Raw genomic sequence first — 21,425 nt, forward strand, 5'->3', positions numbered from 1 at the left:
CCGGGTTTGATCAGCCGTAGTACGGAACATTTTGTTTCTACTAAGTTATAATTGCAGCTACAGTTTGTTCACAGAAACTTTCTTTAGGCAAAAATATAAACGAGAGTATGAGGTACCAGGTAGAATACAAGTGAAGTGAAAGTGGTAAGATTTACTGTTTAGTGAACCGCTGTTAAATTGTTCCGCTTAATTTTATTAAAGATGAGTAATGTGCAAGCGTTCAGTGGGACAGATTATGTGTAAAAGTGAATAATAAGCGAGGTTAGAAGAACACTGTTTCACATACTCATTACTAAGATTTTTTACTAGGATATTAATCATAATTTATTTTTTTTCCATGTTTAACAGCACTAAGAAAAGTTATAATGTAGGTATTGTGTGTGTGTGTGTGTGTGTGTGTGTGTGTGTGTGTGTGTGTGTGTGTGTGTGGTGGGGACTCGCACACTGTCCTGATTATATATTATACATATTTATTTTTTTTAAACAAGTAATAAACCACAACAAGGTGCGCTGTTCTAGATAAATAACTAAACATTGTGATGCAATGTTACAATTTATACAGCTAGTATGCAGTAAACTAAAGAAATCTGGTTATTTTCCTCTAACCACACATCCCCAAGTGTAAATAAAAGTTGGAGGAAACTTCACCCTATTGATGATTTTTTAAATTTTTTTTTAATACAAGTTCCAGGGAATAAACTGTTTCTATAGAAACCGTGCTGTTAGAATGAACACGTTAACAGATGATGGAACACATGTTAGAAGGAACACACCTTCATTAAGATAAAGCCAACCCTGTGAGGATCCTGGGGTATCTAGCGAAGTACCAGCTCCAGTTGGATTCCACTTCATGAAGATTTCAGACATTTAAAGAGAAGACACCAACTCCATGTGGTTCTTGAGGACAACAACCTCATAGAAATGTCACCCAAATGAGGATGAGGTTCACTTTTGAGTCTGGTTCCTCGTAAGGTTCCTTTCTTTCCTTCTAAGGGAGTTTTCCTCACCACAGTCACCTCAGGCTTGTTCATTGGGGATAAACACAAACAAATTTAAATATAAGACAAATATTAATCTTGAACTTTTGTATAATATTAAACTTTGTATAATGAACTTTTTGTTCTATATTTTTTATGTTCTGGAAAACTGTTCTGAGACAATGTCCATTGTTAAAAGAGCTATACAAATATAATTGAATTGAATTAATATAAATCATATAAATAGCTGTGATATTAGATACATACCCTCACTGTCCTCTATTTTAGGAACACCTATACACTCATGCAGTTATCTAATCAGCCAATCATGTGGCAGTAGCACGGTGTTTAAAATCATGCAGATGCAGTGAAGAGCTTCAGTTAATGTTCACATCAAACATCACAATGAAGAAAAAGTGACTCTGTGACTGTTGCTGCTTAAACATTGGTGTCAGCTTGGCTGGTTTGAGTATTTTAAGGGGAAATGGCTGATCACCTTGGAATTTCACTTTCGGCAGTCTCTAGGGTTTAGACAGAGTTATGTACAAAAAAAAAAAATTAAAAAGCATATATATATATATATATATATATATATATATATATATATATATATATATATATGTGTGTGTGTATGTATGTGCGTCATTATTGGCTGATTTAGATAACTACATCCATGTTCCAGTGTGAAAGTGTTTCTAATAAATTGGACAGTGAGTGGTTCTAAAAGCACATTAACTTTACATTGGTATACATTCATGATTTTTTTTTTTTTAAATTAAACTATTTTTATTTATTTATTTATTTATTTATTGGTAAAGAAGCTCCCCCCATTTTATTTTTTATTTTTTGTATCGTTTTTTTTCCCTGCCCTGTCCATGTTCTCGGTCGTGCTGCTGCAGAGCTTCTCTTACTGGACAGCAGGAGGCTAAAAGTCTTGCAGGTGTTGTGATCGGTGTCATTCAGGATTAGACCTGCATGGCCTGTATACTCCTCGCCATGCCGTATTCTTACACAGAACGTGTAAACGAGTCACATGAGCCTCTGTCACAGTCCCTCTCTTTATGTTAACAGACTGTCTCCTAGTCTGTGCCGTATCCACAGGAAGCTTCGATAGTATTTAACTATTCCCACGCAGCTTTGTCGAAAAGGGCCACCAATGAAACGAGAGCAGTCTCTTTATTTCATCCTGAGACTTCCTGTGGAGCATTATGGGGATTTCAGAGATGTTTCCATAGAGAAGCATTAAATATCATTAGCAGGTGCTTTCCCAGTGCTTTTCTCTCCCATCACTGTCCTCACACAAGGGAATCTCATTCCAGAGCCAACAGATTCACACAGTGGAACGGAGGGCAGTTTGACTGTGGTGTGTGTGTGTGTGTGTGTTCTCTCCCCGTTTCACACTACACTGGGGTCTGCTCAGACCCTGTTGATTCCCACTCACTCCATCTTTACAAGATATTGAAGTTGCCAGTTTCTAGACGGTCCATTTCCACCTCTCCCAAGTGTCCTCGTAACGTCCCTCTGTTTATATACGGTATATTACATGTTGTCTGTGTCTCATTCCTTAGTGGAGAAAGATACAAAGACATTTTCACACTCGGTCCGAACACTCGAGTTCATAGCCATGATTGATTTGGGGGTTTACGTGAGGAAGGCTTTTATCTCAGGCTTATTTTCACCACCTAGACAAATTCCTCTCAGATTACTGTACTTGTGCCAGGCATGTTACTGGAATGTTCTTGTATATCTTTATTTTATGAGTAGATCATTGTCTGTATTTAATCAGAATTACTTTACATGTGCTCCAGTCTTTTGGCTTTAGGCCTTCCTTAAAAATATTTTGGTTTGCAGTAAGAGTAAAGAAAAAAAAAAGGGTCGGTAAGTAGGTCTATATATATATATATATATATATATATATATATATATATATATATATATATATATATATATATATATATATTTAGAAGTTTCAATGTAAAAAAAAAAAAAAAAAAAAAAAAAAGTACAGTTTTGGTGATGGTGATTACGTAGGTATGACTTTAAACAAATTAGCATATCGTGACGTCACTGACTGGGTCTTCAACCCGTGCCTTCGGGCGCATCGTCGCAAACCTTATTTTGATGCTGGACACAGTTTTTCCCAGAACTTTCTGCCAAGTTAAAGCAGTGTCGAGCTGTTTTAATGATTTTTTTAGATGTATTATGGTGCCCGAACCCGTATGACTTTGAACGGTGACCACGAACATTTTGTTTACTGCAGCCGTAGCCATCATTACCGAGCACGAACCGTCGACTCTGACAGTGAATGAGAGAATGAGACGAAGCGAACGCACAGGCCGTAGTGTGACATCCGGTAACCAATAGTGTAAACATAGATGACGTCACAGGTTTTTATTTAAAAGAAAGAACGTAGCTGTCGTTTGTATGTAGGCCTAGGCAATTTATATATTTACAATACTTACTAAAATATAATTAATATTATTTTATTGCTTTTGTTTGAGTTGTTTGAAGAGTAAAAAAAAAAAATTGTTCGGTCTTAACGCAAATTTACAACCGGCAAGTCGGTCGGACTTAAAGCAAAAAAAAAATAAAAGATAGTCTGTTTTAAATTGACAGGGTTGGTCGGGTTACGGCAAACAGGGATGGCCTTATGGTTGCCGAGAAATAATTCATTCTGTGTTTTCACAAGTCTTACCTACTTCACATATCTATTTACAAGGGTAGAGTGTATTTACAATGGTTGTGTGTCTCTGCTGCATTTCCCATGGGGGATATGAATGCCTAAGACATCCAGCATGCTTGTTTTTCAAAGACTGCAGAAGTCGAAACCTTTTGACATTTAATGTCCCCACTTAAAGCTTTCAGCACTGTAATGTCCAGAATGGCCTTTGGAAAGTCTCTTCTTGTCCTCCATTAGTGTAAAGTGATGGGTCTTTTTTCTTTTCACGTCCTCGAGGTGTTCACTGAAGACTGACACTTAGAGAGTGTCTGGTTTGCCTGAGGATCACTAATGCAATACCGTGACCTCTGAGCAGGCTCTTTAGCATGACTGCTAAGAGGAATCTATGATGGGAAATCCATGGTGCCTTCAGCTGGAAGAGTGCTTTAGTTCGTCTAGTGTATAACAGTACAGAAATGTACTACGGCCTCCCAGATATTCAGTGCAGGTCCAGGTTCTGACTGATGTTCTGTTTTTGATCAGAGCAGATAAAGTTTCATCGATCCTTTCTGATTTCCTTCATTTGTTCCCTCCTTTGTTTGTTTGTTTCTTCCTTGCTTGCTGCCTGACCTCCTGTTTTCCTAACATCCCTGACATCCTTCCTGACTTACTTCCTCCTTTGCTACCTTTCATTCTTCCTGGTTATTTGTCACATTTTACTTCTCTGCTTTCAGCTTTCCTGATCTCCTTCCATGAGTTGACTTCATTCCTGATTTCCATCCATCCATCCATCCATCCATCCATCCATCCATCCAACCCTTCCTTCCATCCTTCCTTTCTACCAACCAACCAACTCTTCCTTCCATCCTTCCTTCCTTCCTTCCTTCCATCCTACCAACCCTTCCTCTCTTCCTTTCTTCCAACCTACCAAACCTTCCTTCCTTCCATTCAACCTACCAAACCTTCCTCCCTTCTTTCCAACCAACCAAACCTACCTTCCTTCATTCCATCCTACAAACCCTACCAATTCCATCCTCCCAACCTACCAAACCTCCCTGCTTCTTTCCAACCAACCAAACCTTCCTTCCTTCCATCCTACTAACCCTTCCTCCCTTACTTTCTTCCAACCTACCAAACCTTCCTCCCTTCCTTCCAACCAACCAAACCTTCCTCCCTTCTTTCCTTCCTTCCTTTGCTGCTTGTGCGTATAAGCTGAGATCTCAGTGTTGACATTTTCAATACAGGGTATTTTTTGCTGCATCTGTCAAGAAACTTGCATTGACAAATAACCATTACTTTTGTGGTCTCATGTCTTTTCAGGACGGAGCAAGAAGTCCATCAGTGTCCGAGGTGTCACTGAACCGCTCTCTTGACGATCATGAGCGACGCATCTCACACTCTATGTACCCCGGATCTGTCGAGGGCCTTGACGACCCAATCAACACTCGCTCCATCATGGGCAGAATGATCGGTGAGGAAATACACACGTCTGATGTTCATTCAGACACACTCACACACACACACACACACACACACACACACACACACACACACACACACACACACACACACACACACTCCCCTATATGCAACATACTGCACACACAACCATGAACTGTATAGAATATCATCTGTCTGTGCTGCATCTTTTCCCTCACCATTTTTTTTCTAATTCATGCACACGCTTCTGTTTATTCTGCCCTACTTCCTGCAATCGCTTCTCCTTGACAGGCACTGATATATTCTTTCAAAAAAAAAAAGCCTACATGAACGTAAATATCTCCGGTGTCAATGCAAAGTGCGAGTTCCTATAAGCGTGCTTGCATTTGAAGCGTCGAAGCATGTAAGCTCTCAGCTCCAGCAGAAGACGACACGGGACAAACGAGCGGCGCGGAAAAAGTTGGAGGAAGTTTGACACGGGGAGGATGGGAGCAGTCAGTATCGACAGGCTTGACAAATTGTCACATTTTCACTGGCAGATTGGCATTAATTTATTTATTTAGCTTCATGCTGTGTGACATCACGTTTATGAGAAATAGCAGGCTGCACCGTGATTTAAGGCCAGCGTGTGGAATGTAGTGGTGCGTCAGAGATATGGAGAAAACCTGATCGACAGCATATACTTTTAGTTAGAATAAGTTTCCCTAACATTTCAGAAAAGTGTCTCGCCTGTCATTCATAAATAATCATGTATCGAGAGTCTGAACCATCTGACCAACACAGTTTCTTATCTGCCCATCGTTGCAAAATACAAATTTTAGTAAAAAAGAAATTAAAAAATTAACTCCGCCTTGTGTGTGTGGAGTTTGCATGAGCTCCCCGTGCCTCGGGGGTTTCCTCCGGGTACTCCTAAATTGTCCGTAGTTTGTGATTGCGTGAGTGAATGAGAGTGTGTGTGTGCCCTGCGATGGGTTGGCACTCCGTCCATGGTGTATCCTGCCTCGATGCCCGATGACGCCTGAGATAGGCACAGGCTCCCCGTGACCCGAGGTAGTACGGATAAGCGGTAGAGAATGAATGAATGAATGAACGAATGAATAAACTATCTGACTAACTAGTCAACTTTTGTCTCAAGGAGTACTTTCTCAAGTTTGGATTAAATGTGCAGTGGCCTTCTAGAGTCATTTAGAGACCGAAATACCTCCAAGTGGGGGAAAAAAACAACAGTATCCCTATTAGACTGAGAAAAAAGCTATTGTGCCTGCCTACTGCAATCTGCAGCTTGAAAGAGAACAGGTAGATGCGTTAACAATCCTCTAATGGTTGATGGATGGTGGATGCCTGTTCAAGTTCAGCTTTGTTTCACAATACTCTAAAGTGCATAGGGAACAAAGAAGGAGAAAAGGGAGCGCTATTGTTAGCAGCGAGTTCGGGCCGCTCTGAGCTGTAAATCCTTTCTAGGCTATAACGGCCTAGCGCTCGAATCACATTTTCTACGTCACAGGAAACGATTTCCAATAAACACGTGTATGAACTGCCGGGTCTGTATCACAAACCTGAAAAATAAATATCATATTGTTCCTGAAGGATTGAGAATACAGATTTCGGTGACATTTGATGGTGTTATAATGGATACAGGTAATACCGAGGCATCACGGGTTATAAAAAGTAGCGTCTGATGGCGGCAGTGATAACTTGTGGAAGGTGTCAGAAAGAGAGAGAGAGAGAGAGTTACTGATGTCAGAGCATGAGATACGGCCCATTATCGATCTAGATTTTCTATCTTGGTGCTGTTTAGAGAAAATGGAGAAAGGGTATAAAGCATGCAGTCAGTCAGGTGAGCGGGGTAGAGTGATGGAGGAGTGGGGCAGTTAATCTAACTCCAGCATACCATCTCATTGATTGGCTACGGTCAGATTGATGGGTTGAAGGTGTTCGATGACTGTCAGGAGGATGAGCTGGTGTCTGGGCAAGTGTGTATGTATGAAGCCGGTTCTCTCTCACCCTGTATATACAATACACACACACACACACACACACACACACACACACACACACACACACACACACACACACACACACACGCACACACACACACACACATTTCACATGGACCTACACTGTATTTGCTATACAAATTGATACCTGAAGCTTCAACTCACTAGCAAAACCAACCAGAACTCTGCACGTCTGAAGGGGAAGCAGAGAGAGATCCCGATGCTCTCCCGTGTCCTCGCGCTCCACAGTGCCGTCGGGGGCATTAGTGCGGTAGCAGGCTGTGCTCACGTCTCATCGCTTAATTGAAAAGAGCGACTTGATGCAGGATGTCACACTGGGTCTCAAATTGAGGACCCCGTCAATCGCTCCTAGGCATGCTGCACAGTTAAAAGGTAAAAGGGGAATGCAGGTGGAAGGTGCTGAAGGGTGCGAAGCTTTCAGTCTCCGGTTTCTTACCCTGTATTATTCAGATAATGAGGGGAAATAAGATACTGTTTTATTGTTGTTCATGTGTGTATATACATGAGAGTGTGTGTGTGTTTGTTTGTGTGTGCGCATAATATAAGCATGCACCTTCTTTAAGTAAGGTAAGACCTGTAAAATAACCCCATCTGTATTGAGATGTTGCTAACAAGTCCTTCAATATGCTGCACATTTTTCATTCTCGTTCAAAACCAAAAGTACCAGAAAGGATTAAAATGCAGGACAGTATAATGTCGATGACATTTAAAAGGAAACGTCAGAAAAGCGACACTTATTGGTCTTTTAGGTTAAGGTATCAATTTCTCAACGACGGTATTTGACCTACTAATGATCCGGTGTGTACTGCAAGCTGTTATATTGTATGTCAATTTTGAGGTGAAAACAATGCTACGTCACATGATAGACATATAACCAACAATTTTATCCTGCATAATATACAAAATTTACACGAATTGAGAGAGCCACCTTTTGCTTTGATTACTGCTTTGCACACTCTTGGCATTCTCTTGATGAGCTTCAAGAGGTCGTCACCTGAAATGGTCTTCCAACAGTCTTGAAGGAGTTTCCAGAGATGCTTAGCACTTGTTGGCCCTTTTGCCTTCACTCTGTGGTCCAGCTCACCCCAAACCATCTCGATTGGGTTCAGGTCCGGTGTCTGTGGAGGCCAGGTCATCTGGCATAGCACCCCATCACTCTCCTTCATGGTCAAATAGCCCTTACACAGCCTGGAGTCATCGGGCATCAAGGCAGGATACACCCTTGACGGAGTGCCAACCCATCGCAGGGCACACACTCTCATTCACTCACACACACAATCACACACTACGGACAATTTTCCAGAGATGGCGAACCCCCAACCCTGGAGGTGTGAGGCGAACGTGCTAACCACTAAGCCACCGTTACCCCCCCCGGGATAAACATTAGAGATAAATAGTAACTTAAGTTGAAACTTTACAGTTTTTATTCTGTTTCCATACAGTCGTACAAAGAGACACTTGTTCTTAAGTTTCTTAATAAGTATTTTTTTTCATACTGTAATATCCACAAGATTTTTTTTAATAATAACAGGACAGTTTTAAACCATAACACATTACCTGTCAAACGGCTAAGAGACGTTTAAAGAACGTGCATTGTTCCTGAAATTAAAAACAAAAACTGAACATTTCTAGTTATGCAAGTCTTCTATGAGCTTAAAGAATCATTGTTCAGAATTGTGAGCTTCAACTAATATAAAAGGGTGGATAATCTACAAGATCAAGAAGAATCTAAGTAATCAGGCTATCTCCATTCAAATGTCAACCCAACCGTGGAATAATAAAGTCGCGAGCGCAGGAAATCACTTTTAAATTGCCGATTTAGGTCTATATATAACTTCTCTGATTGAATTTTGAAGGAAATTGTATCATTAAGCCATCTGAGGTAAGAGGCACAGGATGATTTAACCAGCCACAGATCACAGGTTTAAGAGAGGTTTCCAGAGACTCGGCGTATTTTACTTCATGTCATCACTAAGGCTGAGGTCGGATCCTTATTACATTCTTTGATAAGAGAGGTTATGCCAGCTGGCTAGTGAACTCTTGATTCCGTCTGGTGAGAAGATGGTGCCTAATTTGGTAGAACAGCAGCTCTGACGGCAACGCTGGCTAGGATGCAGATCCCGGCTTGATTTTTATTCACACTCTCGAATACATTACCGTTTCTATAGTAACCGCTCATTCACATGGACTTAGATTTCAGATACTCCAAATAATTGAAGGCAAAAACATTGTTACTTTAGCAAGATAAATCTACAATTTTTGTTTAGTTATTTTATGGAAGGGGATTTGGATGTCAGTGCTTTATAACGGTCAGTCGGTTTATGGTGTTTATAGTTGGGAGAACATAACCCATTACAGGTACTGACTTGTTTTGCAGACATTGTGCTACACATCTCTCAGGGTAAGAGGTAGGTACACATCAAGACTCTTTTCTGTTCAGGCACCGAGGTGGTAAAATGAACTTCCCCTAGATGTTCCAGCATAACTGAACTGCTGATCATCCTAGGTGATTCATCCCCAGGTCAGGATCTTGTGATATCCCTACACAACGATCTGATCTCCCCTTCGGTCACGGCTCGCATCCTTGGGGTAACCATGGACGATCAACTGTCCTTTTCCTCACATGTTGCTAATGTCACGCTCATGTCGGTTTCTTCTCTACAACATTAGAAGGATCCGGCTATTTTTGTCCACACTGGCTGCTCAGGTGTTTGTTCAGTCTCTTGTCATTTCCAGACTGGACTACTGTAACTCACTGCTGGCAGGTCTACCTGTGAAGGCAATTCCTCCTCTGCAAATGATCCAAAATGCAGCTGCAGCTCCACTGGCTTCTTACCACTGGCTTCCGATAGCTGCACGCATAAGATTTAAAACACTGAAGCTTGCTTACAAAGCCAAAAATTTACCAGCTCTCTCTTACCTCAAAGCCCTTATCACTTCTCACACTGCACCTCGCTCCCTCAGAACTACCAGCACCGTTTGTCTGATCCCTCAGACGAATCAGGATCAGGATCCTATCTCTCAGGATAAGAGGTAGGTATACAACAAGACTCGTCTCTGTTCTGGCACCGAGGTGGTAGTATAAACTTCCCATAGGGGTCCGGACAGCTGAGTCACTGGCTGGTGACTGGTGAAGACCTCCCTCTTTCTGAAACACTTAAACTAGAACTTTCCTGTTGGTTTATGTGTATATTAAAATAAAACAGAGTTTAAGGGTGATGGTATCCTAAGTCTGTAACAAAGCGAAATAGTGTCCATGTATCATTGATAGAGACTCTTTTGTACCTCGCTCTCGACAGAGGCGTCTGCCAAATGTCGCCGGTGTAAATGTATGTAAATGACAGAAAAGTAACGAGTGGTATTGATTAATCATAAATGTAATCATAAAATCACATTTTGTTAATACTCTTGTTTCTCATGCAGTACTGTATTCTTTATTATGTTGACTTTGTAGAAGCCAACATTCTGTTTTCCTATTTAAGCTTAGACTAAAATTTATCAAGAGTCCTCTTGATACTCCTCCTAGGGCTTTCGAGCCACATGCACTAATTTCGGATATGTCATAGAACCTGGTCTGAAGTTTGTTGCTATTACTTTTCTAAGTGATCAGAGTACCAGTACTTTTGGGACTGGGTCACAAAGTGGCCTTTTTTCCCCATAGACTCCCATTATAAATTTGGAGGTTTATAACTCGGCAATCTTTCGGACTATCTACACCAAACTCTGCCAGCTCCTTTATGGTGATACTCTGAACAAAGTTTTAAATTGGTGTACCGACTGGCCTTTCGGTTGTCCCCCAACATATGCAAAATCAAAAAACATTTTAAAACATTGACGTCATATATCAAAACACTCGGAACAATGAGGGAAACTTCCTCACAGGTATTCTGATGATGTCACGTGATGTCATGTGAAAATTAAAAATTAGCACTACATGGACTTGTGACATATCAAAACACTCAGCACAATGAGGAGAACTTTCTCAAGAGTATTCGGAAGACATCACATGCTCATCTCCACTTACCTTGAAAATTTTTTTCACCCTAGCTTTCTGTCTACTTGCTTCCAAAAGTAACACTGACCCTTATGTCCACTCGCCTCCAAAAAGCACCGGCCTTTGCAAAAACTTGCATCGTCAAAGCCAACATCAAAGTTTGTCTCTACAAACTTTACAAATCTAGTTAATTAATTGTTTTGTTTTTTTTTTTTTGTGCATGCATTCAAGTCTCTTTCATAATAATGTTGATTTGTTGATAAGAATCTGATATCTACCAAATACCCCATCTGTATTGTTACATTCCTAGAATGTTAAACCGCTACAGTATATATATATATGTTGCTTGTGCTGATTATGTTACTTCTATGTTTTGGATTCTCTCTGAAATGTAAATCCTTGTCATTGATGTTAAGCCCGTGCAGGCTATGAGACAGTTTAAAAGTCAAATTTAATGTAGTTTGAATGTCACACCCATAACACTGGAATAGCTGAACACTGAAATGAGGTCATTCGACTTTAGTGTTTTATGTCTGCGTCTTTCTTCTTTGTGTAGAAATCATGCTGATTTCCCTCGAGCAATAATAATAATTTTGTATTATATTGCGTTGTTTTACCATAAGTCCTTGGCTGGTTCCATTTTCCCGACCACATGAAGTCACTACATGTGCTTATTTCTGAAGCGGACTAGATATGCGAACTTGTGAATACCGATTGCTAGTCTGTGGGAACTTATGATTAATGCCACATGCTACACTTTTTTTTTCTTTTTCTTTTTCCATTCTTCTACACAGTCCTCCCGGACCATTTAGCTTGGCTTTGTAAATGGAGAGAGTTTTGTCTAAGGCTTAAAGGGAAGCAGAGATGACATGCCTCAACCAAGCCTGTTAACTCGGTCTGTAGGTTAGTTAATGAGTTCTGGAGCATCGCCTTGTTGATCACTCGAAATGATTCATCCTTCAAATGATTCATACGTATAATAATTTGCGCTCTCGGCAGAATGTCTTCAACATGATTGTAAACTAAACAAACAGTCTTTATATCCATGACAGGATAAGTAAGCTAATGATCGCAGTCCTATTCGCTCAGCAAGGCTTTTTTTTGGTAAAGCTGTTCTGAAAACTGGAGCACTAATGGTGTGGCCCCTTAACATGGGATTCAGAGATTCAAGCCCACCACAAATTGGCTTCTATCAGCAACTGGGACTGAGGTTGTTAGGCTCTAACAGTTATCTCTTTTACTGTAGTTGTAGAGACACTTCAGTGGCCTGAGGGTCAATTAATAGCTTCTACTGAATTTCACTGCTGAGTAAAATGTTTTATTTGATATTTATACATCCGTGGACAAAATTGTTGGTACCCTTCGATCAATGACAGAAAAACTCACAATGGTCACAGAATCTGACAAAAGTAATAATAAATAAAAATTCTATGGATGTTAACCAATGAAAGTCAGACATTGCTTTTCAACCATGCTTCAACGGAAAATAAACTCATGGAACAGACTTGGGTTTTGTTAATTCTGTCTGTTGATGAGATCTTTTTGAATAATTCTGAAGTATTGTTATCATTATCAGGGAATGATAAAACAAATGAATGAACAAATTGCAACCGACCGACCGATCAACCAACCACTGATAATTTGGCTAAATGCTCTGCCAAACCTTCCTCCTTTGACTTTTTCTGTAGTGTGTTATAATCTACCTACTGAAAACTAAAGTAAAACTTTATTATTAGACCCTGACATTCCAATAAGGGCATGGAAGCCGAAAGCTGCTAATTTATCTGAGCGTCAGTGAGGGCAAACACGATGGCGTCAGCAGCAGTTGGATGGATTTTGGACGGTTTCCGTAACGCCACGGAGCCCGAGTCTGTGTGAAAACACCAGGAGTGTGTTTGTTGTTACTGGTGGACTGCATGAGGGGTCGTTTGATTACAGTGTGACAGGAAGCAGCAGTAGAGCACTGGGCCATCTGCACATGGTGAGGAGAAACGGGTCTAAAATATCACCGCTTCCAAACACAAACAGCTCCTTCATCACACCCAGCAGTTGGGCAGAAATTGCTCCTGCTCTTCTGGACTATTTTACTCAAATAACCTCTCAGACTACATGTGTGAGGGCAGAGCAGCGGATACTACAGTATAACACGACCGCTCAGCTCGCCTCCTGTCCACCACAGCCTCTCTAATGGGCAGAAAGTAAGATATTTGTCCTCCCACTCCTCCACTTCATCCAGTCCACTTGCCCTCTCAGCTGTATGAGCCCGGCCAACTAATGGTTCTAGACAAGGTGCAGAGGAAGTGTCAGAAAGATTTCTCAGTCTCTATCGTTCTGAAATTTTTCCTGAAAAGAAAACGAGAGCTTTTCATTCAACACCAAGCAAAAGTCCAGCTGCATGACTGCCAACTCCACATCTGCATTTATTCAGCACTGAAAACAAGCATGCTTTTTTTTTTTTTTAGTAAAATTAATGTTTTTTTCCCTCTGATTAATCAAATTTAAACATTGGTTCTCTTTCACTGGACCGTGTTGTGTTGTGCATCACACTACAGTACACTAGCATCAGAGAGTGTGGCATCTTAACTTTTAAAACCTTAATACATTAGTACTCAACTGCTGCCGGAGGCAGGATCGGTAACTGTTCCACACTGCCTGGTGAAAAAAACCACAACTAATAGTGCCATGCTTAGTCTTGTCATGCTTCATACTTCTCCTTTAGCAATTCAGCATGATCCATGTGGTGAGTTCAATTATTCAGTACACTCGTATTAGATCCACGAAGAGGCGTGTGCATTCTCACCAGCAAGCTAATTAGCACCATGTTATAGAACCGTGGCCTCCTTTCTTTTCTTTTTCTACATAATTATTCCTCTCAGCGACACCGGAGTGCCCTAGACGTACATGTTCTCACGTTATTTAGCGGAAGAGAGTGGAATGCCGCTGAGCCGTCCTCGTTTAGAGAGCCGGGCACTCGAGTCAGAAGGTATGCCGCGCTGAAGTAAGAGGAAATGACTGTGATCTGAAATGAAGCTAATTAAGGTGGCGTTTGTGCATGAGTGAAGATGCTCCACTGCATATTTTCCAACCAGAAGCGGCTCTTGTTTCTCTATAAAGCTACAGACAGGTTTAAAAAAGGAATGTTCTGTGACCACGCATGCTAGCACATACAGTATAGCTGAGGATTAGCATTCGTCATGAGGAAAGTTCAAGGGCAGGACTCTTGTCTGGTTTCCTATCATCGAAGTGGTCGGGTATTAAAGCAATGAGGCTTTGATCCACTGAAGTCAACCTTAATAAAAATAGCCAAGGGTGTATGATATCCTTGCTTTCATCATTAAACTAATACGCCGCCTGTAGCTGTATCTCACGATTGTTTTTTGTTAACATGGAAACACGTATGTCTTAGCATTCCTGATGCATGCACCGACAATCGTTGTAGCCTTCACGCTATTAAATGATGCAGTTAACCTAGTAGCATCACGGCTTGTTCTTAACACTGGCCAAGAACAAGCCGTGATGCTACTAGGTTAACTACATCATTTAATAGTGTGAAGGCTGACTGCCAACTATTCAGTATGTGCAAATTATTGTATCCCTCTGGAACAGAGTTAAATATTTCTAATTAGCATGCGAGGCGCGTAGGTGCGACCTGTGTGGATAATAACAGCGTCGTGATACATCTATAGAAGATCACACATAAACAAGCACATTTCTAAGTGCTTTTGTGCGTAAAAGATCCACACAGCAGTGGACAGCTATTTGTTTGCAAGCTGTGCAATCCAGAAAATTTCTACATTTTGAGGACACAAAAACGGCAGGAACCCCGTTCCGTTTTTTTGTTGAGCTCGATAGACATGCTGAGTAAGTTAAGAGAGTGGTGAGGAGTGATAGCATTAGGTGCTGAGAATTTTCTGTTCAATTAATTCAACGATGCAATGAATCGACAAAATGTTGCTCTTCCTAAGAAATAGAAAATCTGTTTATTATAGCATACGCCGGTCACAGCATGTAAATGTTATTTTGTTCAAGAGATTACATTTCTGGCATTTAAGGGACGGTTAAGGGCCTGGCTCAGGGGCCCAGTAGTGGCAGCTTGGTGGCCCTGGGATTCATACTCATGACCTCATCCTCAGTTTGACCAAAGCAGTGGGGTAGTGGTTAAGGCTCAACTGGTTAAGGCTCTGGGTTGTTGATCGGAGGATCGGGTTTCAAGGCGCACCACAGCCAAACTGCCACTCCTGGGCACTTGGGAAAGGCCCTCAACCCTCTCTGCTCCAGGGGCGCTGTATCATAGCTGCCCCTACACTCTGACCCTAACCTCCTCAGTTGGGGTATATGAAGGAAAGAATTCCACAGTGCTGTATTGTATATGTGGCAATAATAAAGGCTTTCATGCCCCGTTCTATTCTATTCAGTGTAGTTAGCTACATTTTCTTCTTTGTCGCTGGTTGGCAAGCTCAGCTACCGTAACAAAATGGTCATGTAGATGTAGCATTACTGTTTTAATCCACCGTTAGCTTGTAGCTTGCTTGCTCATCTTCATTACTACATACTGAGTGGTCCTCACATTAACATATATGTACAGAGCAGCAAAACAGAGTTTGCTAATATCCACGCTCCTTCTAGTCCTCTCAAGCTTCACTGATAATATCAAAGGAAAGTTTGCTACTACTTTCTTGGCTTTAATTAGACCCCGAAGCATAATCTGTTTAAAGTTTCTGCACTCACTGGGCTGGAAATTGGCCTGCGAAAACACGGTGCAGTAACATGGTATCTTTTTAACATGGTATGTTAAGTCAGATCCGTGAGCCTCTCGCTGTCACTATAAGATGGACTGGAAATTTGCATTGCTTGTCATGTGAGTAGCTTTAATGATTTATTAATGAATGTCTGGAGCAGCTGAATGCTAATCACAGTGCTGTTAATTCCTCTGCCAATCTCATTAGCCTGAGTTAAAGTTAACAAACTTTCGCTGATCAGAGCTGAGAGTTTCTCTCGTCCCTGAAGAGACGCGTTATCGAATTACCTTTTGCGATGTTAGAGCTTTGGCAAGGAGAATCATGTAAATGGATCTCAGGGTCTTCTTTTATTGTGATTGTCATGGAAGATTGACAGGCATTAAACGTTGATAGAAGGAATGATGGGATAAGAATCTAGCCAAGTCAAACAGCTTGATTAACTATTATCGCCTTCTGAATTTTTTATTCAGCGTTGGACATGCCTGGACGTGATGAGTAGGACACTGACTGTCCATGCTGTTCTGTTTGTCTATTTAGCATGCATTCTTTCACTCATTCATTCATTTTCTACCACTTATTCTTGGGTCACGGGGAGCCTGTGCCTATCTCAGGCGTCATCGGGCATCAAGGCAGGATACACCCTGGATGGAATGCCAACCCATCACAGGGCACACACACTCTCATTCACTCACACAATCACACACTACAGACAATTTTCCAGAGCTGCCAATCAACCTACCATGCATGTCTTTGGACCGGGGGAGGAAACCGGAGTACCCGGAGGAAACCCCCGAGGCACGGGGAGAACATGCAAACTCCACACACACAAGGTGAAGGCGGGAATTGAACCCTCAACCCTGGAGGTGTGAGGCGAACGTGCTAACCACTAAGCCACCGTGCCCCCCTATTTAGCATGCAGCTAAATTAAGTTTAAGGTTAAGTTTAAAATGTTCAGTTGTCTTTGAAGGATTGCTAGGAAGCTACAAAAATGCTACCATCTACTGTTTAGCTGTGGCAAAAATCAGTAAGAGTAGCTATCTGAAAATGATGCCTTTTGGTTTTCTCAGCTGAAACGGACGTCAGAACTAACATGGAGAAATTTGCCTGGGAAGAAATGATTATTGAAAATGATGACAGATTTGAAAGAAGCTTTTACTTTATCAACTCTACCTAGGTGAACGTTTGCCTGTGAATTCATGAACTTTGGTCACGTCAGCCCATAAATAACAAGACCGAATTCTGGTTGCTTTTGTGAGTGAAAAAAAAAGGTCTCTAGGTGCTGCTCTTTGTGCAGAAGAAGCCTACACCCGACTTTTTCTTCTTTCTTTTCTTATTTTAATTTTTGAAATAACATTTTGTATTCTTTTTTTTTTCTTATTGACCCGCATGGATTTTCTTGTTCGCTGTCTGGACACTTCTGAAGCCGACGAGCCTTAACTATCCGAAGGTCCCTTGAAAGGTTTTCTAAAAAAAAGTGCATTGTCAGTTATTATGGTTCGCCTTTATGACAGTTTAATAATCAACACCTTTCTGTTTTCAGCTGCAGCCATTACCAGTGTTCTGAGGTCCTTCTTAGGAACCTAATTTGAAACTTGTTTACTTTGCAATTTCACTCTAAAAGTGGGCAGTAATGACATGAAGGTCGGCTCCCGCAGCCCTGCTGTCCCTTGTGCCTGAAGCCAGTCGAGGAGCAGATTTGCATGGCTTATTAAAGGAAATAGTCATAAATTGAAGGCACTGAGTTGTGAAATGAAGACTCTAAAGACTCTGACCTTTCAACAACTACTAACAACTTTGAGATTTACTTTTGTCTTACAGTCTAGAGAAAGAAAGAGAGAATGAATGGGGGGGGGGCTACTGGTTCTTATTGTTCAGCAGGTGCTTAGTAGAGTTTTTTTTACCCCAGGAGATGTCTTTAACTCTGCCCTTTCTATTAACTATTCTAAAGTATTAAAGCTCATTTATTTCCATTAAAGTAAATTTGTCACTCTTAGAGACATTCTGAAGTTGAATACGAGTTATAATCATGCCGAGGGAAACTAGAGTAAATATCTTTCCCCCTCCGGTAGCAATTACATATAATTGCTCTTAAGCTGGTAAATTGACTCTGATAATGAAAACAAACGCACTTGAAGTAACTGCAAACATGTAAGGCACTCCAGTAAACACATCCCGTAGACCAAAAATAAGGTTGTGCAAGCATTAAATCTGATTAATAGATAGCAAGAAAGCAAGACATATGAGCTACATCTGTCAGTTGTGGCACTTTTGATAGAATATATGATAGATCGAGTATTTGCTATTTGGTTATATGTATAAATAATGAATTTTATATACTTTACAAACTAGGCAGATGACTCTATAATCAGAAAATCGATATTCCGCTGTGGTGGTGGTCATGGTGGTGATGGTGGTGTGTGTGAGGTATTTGGGTAGTTTGGAAGTGTCCTTGATTGAATGGAATCACACAAATCCTGAAATGCATATACAGATGTCTACAAAGCATTGGACATGGTCATTCACACGGACTGGAACTTGTTCTCGTATTCTATTACTGTTAGCCAGTTGTCTTTCATCAGGCATTTCCTTCAGGCTGAGTTAATGTTGAAGTGCTCATGTATGATCTTTTCAGTGACCACTATGACTTGGCCTGAACTGAACATTGTGGACACTCTTGAAAAGAGTTCTTGGACCCTGCTTTTTACAACCTGACAGTAATTCTCTTAGCCACCAGTTTCAATTATACTTATGTAACTATGTATATGTACCTGTAAGATGGCTGCTTGCATATTCTGTGATTAGTTAGTGCCTGTGCTTAAAAATATCAGAGGAAATAGTGTGGGAGTCATAGAAACATCTGACCATGCTACAGAATAAACATTTAGACCATTTAGACAATAGACCATTATTGAATATTGGTGGTTCAATGGTTAAGGCTCCTGGTCACTGATCAGAAGGTTGAGGGTTCAAGCCCCAGAACTGCAAAACTGCCACCGTCGATCCCTTGAGGAAGAACCTTAACCCTCTCTGCGCCGGAGGTGCCATATCCTGGCTGACCTTACACTTCCCAAAAAGCTGGGATATGTGAAAACAATCTGTATGTATACAGAACAAATAAAGGCTCCTTGACCTGTTTTTTTAATTACAGTTACAGTAAAAAAAAAAAAAACTGTCCTATAGCCTTCAGACCTACCAAAAGGTTTCCTGTTTAGTAAAGGTGTTCATATCTCTGCGTTGTTTTTGGTTTTATGTAGCACTGCTTTCATTTATGTAGCACCACGTTCCTGGAGAAACGTTGTTTTATGTCACTATGTGCCAGAGGTGGGAGTAAGTCAAATGTGCAAGTCATGAGTAAGTCTCAAGTCATGAATGTCAAAGTCAAGTCGAGTCTTTTTTTAATATTTGTCAAGCAAGTCTCAAATTTGTGACTTAAGTCTGACTCGAGTCAAGTCATATAACTCGAGTCCCCCATCTCTGAGTCATTTAACTCAAGTCTGAGTCAAGTGTCAAATCATGAATGTCGAGTCAGTCAAGTCGAGTCTTTTTTTAATATTTGTCAAGCAAGTCTGATATTTGTGACTTAAGTATGACTCGAGTCGATTCCCCATCTCTGAGTCTTTTAACTCAAGTCTGAGTCAAGTCTCAAGTCATGAATGTCAAGTCAAAGTCAAGTTGAGTCTTTTTTTTTAATATTTGTCAAGCAAGTCTCAAATTTGCGACTTAAGTCTGACTCGAGTCAAGTCGAGTCCCCCATCTCTGAGTCTTTTAACTCAAATCCGAGTCAAGTCTCAAGTCATGAATGTCAAGTCAGTCATGTCGAGTCTTTTTTTAATATTGGTCAAGCAAGTCTCAAGTCTGAAATTTGCGACTTATGTCTGACTCGAGTCAAGTCGAGTCCCCCATCTCTGAGTCATTTAACTCAAGTCCGGGTCAAGTCATGAATGTCAAGTCAAAGTCAAGTCGAGTCTTTTTATAATATTTGTCAAGCAAGTCTCATGTCTCAAATTTGCGAAACTTAAGTCTGACTCGAATCAAGTCGTATGACTCGAGTCCCCCATCTCTGCTATGTGCTGCGTCAGCTGTATATGGTTGAATTTGACTTGATTTGAGACCAAGATCATGGCAACAATCACAACAGCAGCAGAAAGTATTTAAGAATAACAACTTGTGCGTTTGTCCCTGTGCATGAAATCAAGGAAACATTACAGTTTGACTCAGAAACCCGATGTTGTGACTCTTCCATCTGTCTCTTTACACAGGCAAGTGTGTGTGTGTGTGTGTGTGTGTGTACAGTGCCACTCACATCGCCAATGCTTCTGCTTGTACATATACAGTCATGCATCGAGTTTATAGTTGTGTCTCTACAGTTCTACCGTCTCAGCCACTTCTCCTGCACTCGTCATTGGACGTGCTTCATCCCTCAGTAGAGAAATACTACTGGGATTTTGTTCTCACTGGGTGAACAATAGATCCTCTAACTTTCAGCTCCATCACCACTCTTTCTGTCAGACATGTAGTTCTTTACTGTTCCAGTAAATGTGTTTAACACTGACACACTCCCTATGCTGCACTCTCCTATCTGTCTCAGGTAACTACCAGCTGTCCCCCACTGTGAACATGCCTCAGGATGACACCGTCATCATCGAAGACGATAGGCCACCTGTTCTTCCTCCTCTCCTGTCTGACCAATCGTCTTCCAGCTCCCACGACGACATGGGCTTTGTGATGGAGCCACCTGTCTCCTGGGACAAAGATATTCAGAATCAAGATAAAAGGTAAGATTGTTCTCGATAAACACAACACGGTTATTGTCGGAGCAAACGAATCGGCGTCCACGCTCGCGTTTGAGTCGTCACGAAACTGAAGCACTGGTGCGTTTCTGAAGCACACAAAAAAAAGAACGGAAATAGATGTAAAGAGCAAGGCGCCCTTTTTAAATCTGACCGAGAAATAACTGCAATTAGAAAGCAGGCCAACTGGCACTGAAAGCCTTTATTTTGAGATTGATGTGTATTATCCCTTATTTTTATAAAGTGTGTCTTACAGAAAGGATATCCTTCTATTTTAACCAGTGTTTGTGACGGTGATCTAATGACAGGATTTAGTTTTTTAGTTGTTTAATTGCTATAATAATAAAATAATAATAAATCTTATTTTTTTATTAATAATAGCTCTGTCGTCATATTTTATTTATTTATTTATTTTTTTTGCAAGAATTATATCATAGAGGAAACATTTAATTAAATACGCCACCTCGCGCTAAACTAATATTTGATACAGGGTTTTCTATCCTTTTCGGGGAAAAAAAACGTTGACCAGCTTTCGCTCCATTCTGCTGGAATTTAGATCGTCTGTGTTTTACTTTATTGCGTTTTATCGGAAGCCGTTAAGAAAATCTGGATGCCGGCAGTGAGTTCTGAAATACGATGATGTGAAAGCACACACACTTCAGTCACAAGCTGGCACACGGTTATAGATTAATGATAAAATGATTATATATGATATATATGATAACGAAGTGGAAATAGATATAGATTAAATATTGTTTATATACAAAATGTACAAAAAAAAGGTGCTTGAGAATTAAGGATGAGAGAG

At 40.7% G+C, this 21,425-nt stretch overlaps 1 protein-coding gene across 4 annotated transcripts in view; it reads left to right on the forward strand.

The window, feature by feature from the left end:
- pard3aa (par-3 family cell polarity regulator alpha, a) overlaps positions 1-21,425 on the forward strand; it is a 409,979-nt gene that overhangs the window by 234,557 nt on the left and 153,997 nt on the right. For all 4 annotated transcript variants that reach the window (XM_027149211.2, XM_027149213.2, XM_027149212.2 and 1 more), the window contains exons 14-15: positions 4,957-5,107; positions 20,416-20,602. In XM_027149211.2, coding sequence (XP_027005012.1) covers positions 4,957-5,107; positions 20,416-20,602 — 338 coding nt within the window. The remainder of the gene's footprint in view (positions 1-4,956; positions 5,108-20,415; positions 20,603-21,425) is intronic.

Source organism: Tachysurus fulvidraco, chromosome 3, assembly GCF_022655615.1.
Source record: "Tachysurus fulvidraco isolate hzauxx_2018 chromosome 3, HZAU_PFXX_2.0, whole genome shotgun sequence".
In the NCBI taxonomy this organism is placed as follows: Eukaryota; Metazoa; Chordata; class Actinopteri; order Siluriformes; family Bagridae; genus Tachysurus; species Tachysurus fulvidraco.